The 14,827-nt window shown below is 33.8% G+C and overlaps 1 protein-coding gene across 2 annotated transcripts in view; it reads left to right on the top strand.

Moving 5' to 3' along the window:
• The window catches only part of Ifih1 (interferon induced with helicase C domain 1), a 55,489-nt gene that overhangs the window by 16,377 nt on the left and 24,285 nt on the right, over window positions 1-14,827 (top strand). For both annotated transcript variants that reach the window (XM_015479256.2, XM_015479255.2), the window contains one exon: window positions 11,367-11,471. In XM_015479256.2, coding sequence (XP_015334742.1) covers window positions 11,367-11,471 — 105 coding nt within the window. The remainder of the gene's footprint in view (window positions 1-11,366; window positions 11,472-14,827) is intronic.

Below are 14,827 nucleotides of genomic sequence, written 5' to 3'. Positions count from 1 at the left end.
TCATAGATAATAGTGAGGTAGTAAAACAATTGGGAGGTGATGAGTTTTAAATATTTACTACCTCTCTAAATAGAATTTATCTAATTGAAAATGTACATAATTTATTTTTTAATAGCTGTGCTTAGTAACTGACTCACAAAATTCCTGAAAACTTAACAATTGGCTCTTGTGAGTTAGTATAAACTGACTCCAGTACACCACTGTAAATTTCATTATTTGTACCCACAAAAATAATACAGATGCAGTGTAGAAAATTTGGAATACATAGAAACACACAGAGAAGTCTTCCATATTCTCACATGATATAAGTATTATATATAACATTTGGGTATGTGTTCTTCCAGTCCTTTTACATTCCTGGATGTGTATATATATAAAATGGCATTTCTCCTGTGTTCATGAGATATTCTTCTAAATCATGGTTTTTAATGATTGAATAATAGTCCCACCATTTGGAGGAAACATAATTAATTAACCAATTATTGAATATTTAGCTTAATAAGTTACTCTGTCATGAATAATGACATGCTGGCCCTCTTACTTATGCCACAGTTTACTTAAAAACATATAATTAGAATTTCTGGGTCAAATAATTTATACAATTTTAACACATTTGATACTTAATGTCAAATTCACTGTGGGAACTCGTGCCAATTTACTTGTTTTCCCACAGTGTAGGAGAGTGTCTTTATTTTCCTGATTCTCTTCTATGGGAGTAGGTGATATGATTTTTAATCTTTACCAATTTGGTTGCTATTAAATATGATTTTTTGTTATTTGAATTTTCTGATTTCTACTGAAAAACATTTTTGCAAGTTTATTCTTTGTTTATTACACATTCATTTTTCTGTTAGGGTATTTATATTCTAAATTTGTTTTAGTGAGCTTTTTCGCCACTGTGACTAAAAGACCTGACCAGAATAATTGTAAGAGAGGAAAAGTCCATAGAAGGCTGGTTCCATTCCTTGGGGCTCCAGGTGAGGCAGGTCGTCATGGCAGAAGAGCCTGGCAGAGGGAAGCAGCTCACATGGTGATCAGAAGTGTAGAGAGTGTCTCCACTCTGCAGATACAAAGTATATACCCCATAGTCACACCCCCAATTAATTAACCACTCCCTCCAGCCACACCCCACCTGCCTCCAGTTACCACTCAGTTATTCCCATTAGGGATTATTTCACCGATTAGGTTAAGACTCTCCAACTCAAGCATTTCTCCTCTTAACCTTCTTGTATTGTCTCACACGTGAGCTTTTGGGAGACACCTCACATCCAAACCATAACAAAATTTATATTCTTGCTGGTTTATCTGAACTACTGAAGTGTATAGGGTAATGATATTTGTCAAAAATGATGGCAATTTTTTTATGGTTTACTTGCTTTTTAGTCTGTTTATGGTTTTTTTTAATGCAATGCTTCTGAGATTCTAATGATCAAATGAACCACCTGGAGGAGAGTCTAATTGGAATGCAGATATGATTCAGTCAGTAAGCAGTGGTTTCTGAGATTTCACCTTTCTCACAAGCTCTCAGGTGATGCTGCTGCTTCTGGTCCTGGTCCATACTCTAAGCAGGAAGGTTTTCATGTGTAATACGGCAAATCTCTTAAATTTGAATTCTAGAGTGGTTTGTGTTTTTCCATTTAAGCAAGCACCTGTGCTTTCTTTTAGAGATCATGATTCTATTTGAAATGCCAAAATCCACTATCTGAAAGTAGAGCTTTATTTTTTAATAAACATTCTTGATAAGCTACCTGACATCTCTGTGGGTTACTGGCAGCTTTCTAAGTCCACACTAGAAAGAATGGAAGACTGAACTGAGGCTGGGCAAAGATCCTGCATTTCAGATTAGCAGTTTCATAAAAAGTTGCCAGGTGCATCTTATCAGTTTGCACTTTATGTAGTCTGAGTTTCAAGTGGTCCAAAAAGAAAAAAGAAAAAGGCCAAGAATTTAAATTCCTCTTTTTCTTCTTCTCCTTCTTCTTCTTCACGTTTTAAGTGTACCTTGTGAGAAAATCTGGATCTTCATAATGGTTTTAGGGAATAGAAAGGTTTGGGGCTTTTAATTTCTTTTTCCTCTCGAGATCTTCTTTCCCTTCCTTTTTCTTTAACCTCCCTGTCCCATTTCTTTCACTTCTTTTACTTAGAAAATATTAATTAAACACCTCTCGTGTGCCAGGCTCCTTCTTCAGTACTGTACAGACAGTGGGGAATATAAGAGAAATGGCTTCAGCCCCCAAGGAGCTTCCCACTCTGGGGGTGTCAGCCCAAAGTAGTCACCTTATAGCTACAATGACAGTATATCCTATGAAAGAAAAATACAGAACATTAAAGTATCTAAGTCTAAGGGCATATACAAGTACAGTCAGCTGGACAGAGGCTGAGGACCCAATCCAATTCACAACAGTCTTCTGGTCTGTAGGGTCTTTTGACATGCAGACATCTATGTGCATTGGTGAGCAGGTTAGTCCAACCCATTCTGTCCCTTGCCAGAATAATAACAAAGGGTAATTACAAAAATGTGGTGCCTTGACCCTGGGCCTTTGCTTTAGACACTGTTGCTGATACATATCATGGATCTTTCCAAGTATATGTTCATTTTCTTGATCTTAAAAACTAAGAATTCCTGGCATAAGTAACTTGTAAAATACTATTAGCACAGAGAAGAATTCTTTCGGTTGAACTTTTGCTACAAAATTTAATATAGAATGATTTTTCTTACATAAGCATTCTTAGAATTAACAATCAGAATAAATGTGAACGTGTTCCACAGTTTCTTATGTGCATTTGTGTAATTTTTGTATGTATCTTCTTGATGTTGATAATGTATAATCTTTATTTTGAATTTCAATATAATCAGTTAATATTTCAAATAGTTACCAAAGTAGCATTGAAAGAAACTTGTTACTTAAGTTGCATACATTCTGCAGTTATGAATATTTTTATGTGCAGAAAGAAAAAAAATGTGAGAAATTATTTCTGATTTTAAAGTAAAACTTTTCTAATTATTATTTCTGAACCAGTTTGTATGCCATTTTTTTCAGTGCATAAAATCTTGGTGCACTCAAGTATTTTTAATTATTTATAGTTTTAATGCAAAGATTATTCATATGTTGTTTTCTGCCCCTTTTACTCCTTAACATACCTAACCAGAACCATTAGTAACAGTGACTTACTATGAAACCAATTTTAATCATGCCACCTTCATGTAAAGGGTAATCTATTAAAATTCTCCAGGGGAATGATTAAGGAGAGAGATTTTTATCCTGTCTTCATTAAGTAGGGACTGGCATTTCTTCCTCCTTTCTCCTTATTCACTATTGACAATCAACTGCTTCCCAATAAAAAAGGTAGATAGTAATTAAAATGCACCAAAAAGTTTTTAATTCACCATTTTTCAAATTAATACAATAATTCCTCAACAACATTTGAACATTCCTTACACATTAATACTATTTTAATGCTGAAAGTGATCATTCTGCTTTCTAAAGCCATTTTATAACAAAATTATATAAAATGTTCATGTCTCTCCAGGCCATACTTCCCTGAAAAACATATCACTGTATGTTTTCCATATTTCTATATTCTAGTTTTCAGCAAAAATGTCATATAATTATTTTTAATTCACCACTATTGTTGCTTTGTTACGAGTAGTTATTTTACCTGCGCACTTTTGTTATATCATTTTAGAAATTAATGCTTTTGTATAAAATAAAACTAAAGTAAGTAATATTTAAAACTAAGTAAAATTTATGTTACATAGAATTGAAGTAAAAAATCCCGGAAATTTCTTTTATTATTCTGTTGCATCTCCTGTTGTGAATCAGAAATGCAAATACCTCATGATGACCAGAAGAGGGCGCGTTGACACTTATAAAGAGGGATTTTACTGTTCCAAAGTGGAAGATTACAACTGCAGTGTGCTGTGTGTGAATACACAGTGCGCATGACTGGGATTGCATGTGTATATTTTGATTTATATATTCTTTCACGTGAAGATTTTAAAATTCCACCCCAGCTAATGAGCTTACCAACCTGCTTGTTTTCAGACTTTAATACCTTCTTTTTCATATTCCCCCATATGTTCAACTCCTTAGGTTTATCCGGTGACATTATGCTTTGGAATATATTGTGGATATATTTTGCATAGATCATGTTCTGTAGGAGGGGTTTAAAAATTGACCTTTATAAAGCAGCCTCCTTCTCCCTGGCCCAATCTGTCACAGCACTTTTTGTTGTTGTTGTTGTTTTGTTTTGCCTTTTTATAGACTGAAGTCCAATCTTAGATTTGTTCTATACTAATTTCTGTAAAAGTGCCACAAATTTTATCTTTGCACTAGAGGACCAGAATAACATTCTATAGCACTAACCTGTAGAAATCCAGAGAATTTTTAGTATCCTTAGAAATAAATATCGTAGCATTTGAGACCACAGTGGAAAAGATAATTGCTATAGTCGTATACAATAATATTGTCTCAGAATTATACATACTGTTTCAGGATTGGTTCAAATTAAGATAGCTCTGCTTACTTGCTAAATTTTCTTATCATTAACTATTGAGAAAGCAGTACTAGTGAAGCAATTCAAATGCACGTAATATTTTGAGCTAAAAGAAAGGGAGATATTACTGCTGCTGGTATTGATGTTTGTTAATAGATTACATAGGCTTGTATTTTATTTGAAAACTATCTTGAGCTACACAGGTCAGTTACATGACTTATAATTTCATAACAGTTCTGAAAAGGGTTAGTGTTCATATCTAGAGGATGAAGATATAGGTATTTTATCAGAAAGAAACCTCCCTCGTATACAGTTGATTCAGACTGGATTTATTTTTGTGACATACCTTTATGGCTGCAAAGTTGTTTTTATTTATTTAAAAAAAATTAGTTGTAGTTGGACACAATACCTTTATTTTATTTATTTATTTTTCTATGGTGCTGAGGATCGAACCCAGCACCTTACATGTGCTAGGCGAGCACTCTACCACTGAGCCACAAGTCCAGTCCCTGCTTTTTATTTTTTAAGTAGAGTTTTACCAAAAGTGATAATTTTAACTTTAATTTGATTATTAACCCTTGCTGTCTGTATTTGGGGATGTGAATGAGGATAGAGCCAGAGTAGTAGAAAGAAAGAAGTGAGTTCATCAAATTGTATTATTGGGGAACCAAACCTTGAGCCTTTCTGTTCATTTTGGTTCAAGAAAACAAGTCACATGACCCCCCCAAAGAGAAAGAGTAATCAATCTGTAAAGACATGTGTGTCAAAGGTTGAAGAGAGCCAAGACAACTTGTGAAAGAAGGAAGGCTAATCCAAGAGAGCTTACCAGAGGAGGAACATGAGACATTTCATCCAAGCCGTGATGGTGCAATGCTGGATTTGTGAACAAATGTGTCAAGCCACATTTTGGCTTGCATGAACATCATGAGTAAATGTGTAGGTATTAAAAAAAAACTCAAAAGTGTTCAGAAGAACAGTGTAATGAGAGGGGGGTATTTGTGAAGGAGGGTGGCAAGAGACAAGCCCTCTAAGATCAATGAATGAATGGGTCTCTCCCAAGGTAATTTTTATAATTGTTTTTCCTAAGGTAAAAAAATATAGTTAAAATTAATGACTTGTTGTTTTGGTATTTATGAAATGCCAGCACAATGCATTTGCCATTGTCCTTAATTAGAAGAATGGATTTAGTGACAACTCTACTCAGGGCATCACACTGACACCCTGAATCTGGCTATGGTGGAAATATTCACACTGTGGATATTGGCAAACACTATTAAATCGTGGAGTTTTTCTCTTGCAAGGAACCAATTGTTGAACATTCCCTGGACATCCTTAAAAATATCTCTCTTGGTACTTTCTTTGGCATCAGCTTAGGTCTGCTAAACTCCTATCTTTTCTGGATGAGCACCTGAAAGTTAAAGAGGTTTCCAATTTCTTTTCTTTGATCTTGCCATCCCTAAACCTTGTTCTAGTCCAGTCTTACTTCCGTGTTATTCAGATTATCAGTCATGATTGACTCTAAGACTTTCTGCCTCCTTTACTGATTGGCAGGGAATGAAGGAGTCATTCTAGAGGGTGTGGCTGTCCTTCCAACTTTATATTTGAATAGCTATCTTTCTGTATTAGCCCATGTCCAAAGGCTAACAGGCATAGATGTTAGTATTTAAGCCAAAATCATTACATGAAATTCAAATTTAATTCTGGTTGAAATATTTAAGCAGTAGAAATTCTATAAACAGGAGCAGAGGAGCTCCATGGATAACCATGTGCGACTGTGGCTCTAAGAGAGATTTTTCTCTTTGGGGAACTCATTTCCTAGAAGCTTGGATCCAGGAGAGAATATGCAAGGTGGGTGGAGGTGGCTTCTCTCCATTCTGTGGGAACACATGTTCCCTGGCACAGAGAGAAAAATCTGACAGACCAAAATGTGTGTGTGTGTGTGTGTGTAGATCCATATACATAGAGCTGAAAATAAAAGTGATCTATTTCCTCTCAAAAAAAAAAAAAGAAAGATTAAGTTGTTTCAAAAGAAAAAGGAAATATATATTATTAGTAGTATGAAAGTAAACACATTTAAGAAATCCATGCAGTCTCTTTGTGAGTGCCCATATGTGAATGTGTGTTGCAGGCTTTGGGGGCAGTCTGATGTTCCATGCTGAGAGGGTGATGAAACTGGAGGGAAGATGGGGTGGCTAGATGTGACACTGAGAACATCATGAGGTCAGAACAAGACTCAACACATAATTACCATGAAAAGTGAAGTGAGATAACTCAAATGCGTTGGAAGCACCAATTCTCAGGAGAAGAAAGCAGTTGGTGTTCTTCCTCAGTGTCCACAGGGGCCCTTGCCCCTCACATCATTTCTTTCTGGGAGGCAAAATCACCTTTTAGGAAAGAGAACCTACAAGAAAGGAGAGATAGAGGGTATAGAGTAAACAAGCATCTAGGCTAAACGTAGAAGGAACACTACCTGGAAGGAATAGAAGTAAGAAACAATTTGTATTTTGCCTGGTGAACCTTAGCTCTTGGAATAAAAAACATATTGTCTGTCTACTACTTGTTATAATAGCACATTCCAGCAGAGGGCAGACTTTACATTAAAATAAATCTGAAAAGGCTTTCAAGAGGGGTTTTTGTTGTTGTTGTTGTTTGAAATTTTAACTTCAATATTTTTGGTTTCTAAATGATTTTTAAATATTTTAAAGCATTTAAGGTATAGGGTATGTTAAATATAAAATTTCTTGGATTCAATCTAATATTCCTGCAATATTAGCAAAATATTCAAGATGGGATTCCAGAATGAGGCAGTAGTTTTCCATGACTTATGGACTGGTCTTAGATATTTCCTGTCACTGTGAGCAAAACTGTTCTTTTCTGTGTTGCTTACAAAATTATTACAGAAAACCTTATCTCTTACTCGAACATGCATGGTTTTCTTTCATTCCAGTCGAGTTTGATATAAATTACTACTGTTTTCTAGTCTATTTCATAGTTAATTTTGCTATTTTCCCTAGAGGAAATGATACCTATATAAAAGTTAATTAAACCTATTACACAATGTAACTCCAATGGTCAGTACTCCTTTAAGCAGCAACTTCACAAGAATTTAAGCCTTATTTCTCCTGTAATTGTTTTCCTTGTTTGAATAAAATCATTTTTACAATAAATAAGAAAGTAAAAACTATTTCTTAAAACTGTTATGTTCAGATATGAAGACCGATCCGTTGGACTCCAAAACGCATGATCGGTGTATGACAACATCCTGCCTCTTATTAACTTTATTTTATATGATCTAATTTAAAATCATGTGCTTATGACTTTTATTAGGACTTAACTTCAGAATGACATGCTCTGAAATGTACAAAGAACAACACAAAATGATTCTAAAATAAGTCACTTATAGAAATTTTTGGTACATAAACACAATATGTTGGTTGCATCTTTCTTTGAGCACTTTTTTTGATTTCATTGTGTGTGTGTGTGTGTGTGTGTGTGTGTGTTTGTAAGAGAGAGATAGAAAGAGAGACAGATGATTTTTTAAGTGAATGCAGGAGGAAAACTCCTGGGTATGATCTTTTCACTGTTAAAGAGAAGTATTTTCTTTTATTATTAAATTTCTTTCCTTTAGTACTTCTGTTTCTAAGAAAGCAATATATATATATATGCATAAGAATTTGCTGCCTAGGAAACTAAATTATTTTTGTGTGGAGAAGCTGAAGATTTATATATCCTTAAAATGACAAAGAAATGGAACTCTTTCATTTTTAATAATCTCTAACAGAATTATTACAATTGATTTTGTGCAACAGGATGGAAGTGTTCCTTTATGTGCAAAATGAGTGTGGTTGCTTAAATGAAAAAAGTTAATGGGAGTTCAATGAATTAGAAGTACTAGTAAAGTACAATCATTTTTCTAACTTCTTTTGTTTTTTCTTAGAAAGATAAGCTCTATTTTAAGTTTGGTTCAAAACTTGAAATTCCAATGAAAATGTCTATTGCCTTTTTTTTTTTTTTTAAAGTAATTTTGATTTCTCTTAACATTGTGGATGTGGAATTGCTTACTTGTTTACAAAGCTCCACACAATCTTCAGCCCCTGGAACACTAGACTTGAATTTAGAAAATGGGGACTCTGCCCCATAATTGTGTGATCTGGATAAATTAACTTCTCCGAGTCTTGGTTTCTCATTTACAAAAGTGAACAGATTAATGGATATCTACCACAAGTAATGTTGAGAACTTAAATCATGATTTACATCTGTGAAAGCTATGAGCTCAGTGTCTTCCTGACACATTGCAGATCTGATTGTGAGATCAAAATTATTCAGATAATGAACTTAATTAATAACATCTTAGTTTTAGTAGCAACTTTCTCTATAAATTGTTTGTGCACAATACATAAAAACTCCCCCCCAAATTTACGCATGCTAAAATGAAGCTTGACTCTACATATACGAAGGGCAGGTTTAAGGTTGTGATTTAACTGCTAAATGTTTAGGAAATGAAGATCAAATACAATTTTCATTTCTATTATGCCTACTGGAAAACAATGTTAGAATTTAGATTATATTTGTTAGTATTTTCCAGTAATTTTGTTATTCTCTTAAGTTCTCAGTCCTACCTACATTTAAAACAACAAATGTAAAGCACATCAAAATTCACTTTTTTTGTGTCAAAATCTTGGCCTATATTTCTAGATCTAGAATTATCCTTGCAATGACATTTTCCCCATCTCATTTTACACCTTGCCTTTTCCTTACAAATCATATTCTCTTTTCATCAGTACATCTGCCCAAAATGCTCTTCGACTTGACAGTTCTATCCCACACTCGCCTCTGAGCTTCTAACAAGACATACCTCTGGGAATTGCAAAGTGCCATATTTAAAATCTCTCAGTGAGATATACAGGTTTTCCCGTGTGATCATAAGGGATTCCTCAAATCTGAGTTTTAGAGCTAATCTATGACAACTGATAAGCACAGTATTTTCACATTAGTATATTTATGTTGTGCTAATATACTTAAACAGTATGGATGTCCATTGAGAATTTTTCTACAACTTTCTTATCAGCTTTCTTTTAACTTTTAAGAAAGATGTCTTACATATTTGATTGGTATTGGCTGAAATTCCATTACATCTCCCAAGATAAATAGACTTAACTGAATTGGAGGGGTGATGTCTTAGATGTCACTAACAAACACCAAATGGAATACTGGCTTGAAATAAACAGGAAGAAATTACAGATACAACAATACAGACAAAACTCACACATCTTATGCTAAATTAAAGAAGCAAGACATAAAGGTTACATATTGCATGAATCCATTTATATGACATTCTGAAAAGGGCAAAACTGTAGGGACAGAAATCAGATCAGTGGTAACCAGGGGACAGTGGAGGACATTGACTCTATAGAGGCTTGACGTAAATTTTGGGTGGTAATGGAAATATCTTACAGAACTCTATACATTTATCAAATTCGTCAAACCATACAACTAAAATGAGTAATTTTGCAGTGTAGAAGATACACCTCATCTGACTTGAAAAAATGAACTAGTTCAAAAGAAAGAGTGTACTTAAAGTTTTTAGTATCATCTCTTTTGGAGAAGTTCTTTTGATAACATGCTATGTGTCTGTTTATCATCAATTTCTTTTCCAGCTTTAAATATATGATAGATGAGAGTGGTTTTACACAGCTAAAGGCTACCTTACTGTAACTTCTTAGTGCATTGAGGGAGGTGTAAAAGGAGATGATAATTACCTAAGATGTATAAATGTTTTGAAATATTATTAAATATAAGAACACTATTAAATGAATGCCTGCCAGTAATAGACCACCACTTGATATATTTTTTTTTCGTTTTCTAATCACCAACTAACAACAATTAATCTACTGTGCCAAAAACTTGTTGTACCCAATACTACTTAATGGTTATCAAATCCTATGAGGTAAATGGTATTAGACCCATTTTAAATAATAAAAACTTAGGATCAAAGCAATATCAATAGCAAATTTCACAAGTCCTTCTGATTCCAAAGTCTACATTAGTAACCACTGCACTGATTTTTACCAGGTTGGTGGTAATTTTGATCCTTAAGAATGATATTGCATAAGTTTTGAGAATTGAACTGTACTGAAGAAATTCTTCCCTTGAAGAAATTAAGGTTTTCAAAAGAATTGATACTACTGAAACCAGAAAATCGGATTAAGTGGAGGGTGTGCACTTGCTGTTCATGTTTGACCATAACTCTTTGATAGAGGCTTAACTTAATTATAGTTAAGAAAACATTTATTTCCAGCCACACATAAGCTCATGGTACCACTGTAAAACCAGGTTTCAGGGATTTTTTTTTTGAACGAATTTGTTTTAGATTTTAAATTGTGATTTTGTAAATCCATCTTTATCACTGAAATATTTTCATAACTGATCAGTAGATCCATGCATTTTATTAATTTTATATATTTTACTAGTTCTCTGCCATTGTACATGAAAATAGTTTCAATGCTTTTTATATAGTATTTTCATTTGAAACCTAGTATCAAGCTTGGATATTCTTTTTGGGGGGCAAAATCTACATGGTGAGCAATGACCAAAGTCGTAAGCCCTTAAGAATTTGCTTCAGTTCTTACATTGGATCACAGCACTTTAAGTAGGTAATATGTATTTGAGTCACTACCCAGCAGCTGCTCATCCATAGTGGATTTTTCCTAATGTAGCCTGCCAGAAACTCTTACCTTTTATTCATAATTGTCTGGGTGTGCCTTCCCCACTTTCATTGAACTGTATGTACTGTGTGCTGTAGAGGTGTGCAGTTAAAATACGTTTATTCTCAGAAATATTTTAAAAATATTTTAAAATGTTTTCCTTTGCAGAATCAGACACAAGTTTGGCAGAAGGAAGTGTCAGCTGCTTAGATGAAAGCCTTGGACATAACAGCAACATGGGCAGTGATTCAGGCACCATGGGAAGTGATTCAGGTACTGCCTAACTGTTGTGTAAACCTTAAAAAGTGTGAAATAAGACGCCATATAGTGGAATGCATGGGGGCTGTTCATACCCTCCCTAATGTATTTATGCAATTAAAGCAATTCTTCTCTCCAGTGAGTCGTTTTGGAACTTTGCCACTGGCTCTCTTTAAAAGTACAACTTACAAAAGTCTTAGAACCAAACTCATTTTGATCCAATACTTGTCTTTTTGGTCTGGTACACGCCACATTTCATGGAATCGTGTCATCTGTTTTATTTTTGAGATCTGTGTCGATTCATTTGACTACACCTAAATTCTGTATGCAGCTTGATATTTGTTCTCAAATGTTACTTTTTATTAAAATGGATTTTAAATAAGACATTAATACTGTCAATAAGAGGAATGTAACTTTAGATAATGATATCTAAAGATAGATAATCATTTAGCAAATGATAAACAGCATCTCTTAAAACAAAGAACTAGAACTGAAGCATATAGTTAAAAGAGTTCCAATTTGTGCACAGAGCTCTCGAATAGGAATAGAGCTTACAAAATACTTTGATCACTAAATGCTAACTTGGCTAGGTAGTTCCCAAGTTGCTTTTCCTACTGGTTGTGTATCACACCAGCAATAAATGGAAGTGCCTGTTCCCAATCCCCCCACCTTCATCAAAACTCACTCCTACCAAATTTCCTAACTTCTCAGTTTGGTAGATTCACATTATTTTTGTCTCTTCTCTGGATGTGTATTCCATGATTACTACTGAGCTAATATATTGATATTTTTAAGTATGGTCATGGATTATTAAATGTCTATTATATACCTTTCTATATTGGTCTATATGAATAATTCATAATTAAAATGAACAAATTACAAAGGGAAAGTACTATGCAATTTGGCCAGCTAAGAAGCAGTGGAAAACTGACTAAGAAGCAAATTAGTTTATCCTTCATTAATGAATTAAAGAATGTGCAATTTATATTATCCTGCATTGTCAGAATCATAGAAATACAGATGTATAATAGGCTCAGAAGAGAAAAAAATGCATATAAAAATATGGTCATCTGCCCTAATAGCTTTCTAAGTTAAATGGTACCACCATGACTATTTCTATATCCTTTTCTCACAATCATACTCCTGAATTCCTGAGAATAAGTTATTTTTAAGAAAACAATTCACCAAATGTCAGTCAAAACGTTAATTGTAAGTTGAAAGGGTTAATTCATTTTGTATTTACTTCCATCAGTGTCATTAAGTACTTGTCAGGGGCTTACTTCTATGGATTGTGTTTGTTTTTCATTATTTGTTCTGAAATTGGTAAATTTAATAATTACCATTTCTATTATATGTGATTGGTGCTACTAGAACGCAAAATATACTCTAGCTAATATTTAATACATTAATGGGTTGTTTTAAGCTTCTGGACCTCATCCTAATTTTTATTTGTCTAAGTAAGGGTTTTTCAACAATATTCATTCCTTCAATAAATATTTAAAGCATATCCTCTGTGTGCAGGGCATTTTGCCTATTTAGAGCTGTTAGCAAATGTATTTGCTGATTTTTAGTCCTCAATGTGGCATGAAAGACGTGATAAATCCGAACGCAACCTACTTTTGAAAAGCAAATACGTTTTCAAAGGCAAATACATTTTCAAAGACAAACACATTTCCAAGAGACACCCTTGAAGTTCTAGATGGGTCAGTGTTTAGAAACAGAATTACTTTGCATAGTGGGCAGTAAAATTCTGAAATGATAAAATTGTGAATTTCCTTACCTTCTGCTGCATGCTATAGCTGAAATAGAAACCAATTCTATTGAATTGATTCAATTTTATTGAATTTTATGAAAGGTTTTGGTAAACTGGTGAATCATTAAACACATATTGAGTTACTGAAAAGTATTACAGTGTTTAAGATCATATTTTAACCTTTAAGGTCGACAGCTAAAAGATCTTATTCTACATGTCCTTCATTCTCACTCAAAGGTTATATAATAGACTACAAGGATCACAGGTGTGAACCAACACAATTACATTACGTTCTTTGAGGAAGTCTTATGCCATAGCAAAGCATAATTGCTGGTAACTGTTAGAGTTTAAAGATTCTAATTATATTATAAAAGGGTTTTCCCCCCATTTCCCATTTTCAGAAAGATAAACTGTTTCTCAAAAAGTAGCAATGTTTTTGTCAATATAAACTGGCCTGATATTTAGAAAGTGTTTCCTTACTATTTCGAGGTAATGCCTATTAATATTTGTCCAACTGGAATGGTGTATTTTTCTGTGTTACATTCTATAGGTAAAGGAATACTTTGTGGATTTCGAACACATGCAGTGACAGACCTTTTCGCTCCAAGAATAACTCAGCTGTCAAAATCAATGTGAGAATGAAATTTGCCACATGGTGTAGTTCCAATAGAATATTATTATTTAAACCCAATTTGATTTCATTTTTTGACCATTTATACAGTATAATATAATCTTAAGGTCTTTAGTCATTCTTTGTTTTAGAGGGAGGGCACAGTATAATTAAAAGCCTGTGAATATTTTAAATGATATTTTTATTATTGGATGTAATTATGCTTTTCAGAGAGATCCAAAAACAAACAAACAAACAAAAATGCAAACATTTCTTTTATAAAGGAAATTGGCTCCTGACTCATTGATACCAGCCCAGTTTTCTCCTTCTGGTGACAGAGAAGAGGGAACCCTTTTTTCATTGCTTGTGTGGATAAATTCTTCCATCCCTATGTCAGAGGATGTGATAAGGCAAGAAATCAGGCTGAATATTTAGCACTCACCCAGCTCTTTTTGGTTGGATGCAATTTTCACATTGAATCCAACTCTCTCTCTCTCTCTCTCTCTCTCTCTCTCTCTCTCTCCTTATCTACTCTGTGCTTTTCTTGTAAACTTGGGCTGCCCATCAAATCTCCTAGTCATGACTCAAAAATATAGAAAGTTACTGAGCTGTCTAGCCCATTTCAATGGTAGAAGTATAGTTTTCTTGTCTGAAATCCTTAAGGAAATGGTTGTATTTTAGTAGTGCATGGCACATGAAAGGCACCCAGAAAATATTTATTGCAGAATGAATTAAGTGGTACATGACCAGTAAAGTAGCACTAAGATTTATGACTTTGATTCTAGAGTTAAATTTTGAACACGATATCTTTTAAACATTTCAACTCTTCTTAAATCTATTAGCGTAGTAAATATCTAATATGCATAAGTGATGTTGATATCTCACTCATTTGATTGGGCTTTAGGTTTCTGGGAAAGAGATTTAGAAAACTGCTCCATATTATTACCAAAGGATATAGAAGTAAGCATGAAAAACAAAAGGGGAGAATGATTATTTAAAAAATACATA

This window comes from Marmota marmota, unplaced genomic scaffold (assembly GCF_001458135.2).
Source record: "Marmota marmota marmota unplaced genomic scaffold, marMar, whole genome shotgun sequence".
Classification (NCBI taxonomy): domain Eukaryota; kingdom Metazoa; phylum Chordata; class Mammalia; order Rodentia; family Sciuridae; genus Marmota; species Marmota marmota.
The sequence above is the reverse complement of the archived record's forward strand: the minus strand, read 5'-3'. Positions and strand labels throughout refer to the sequence as shown.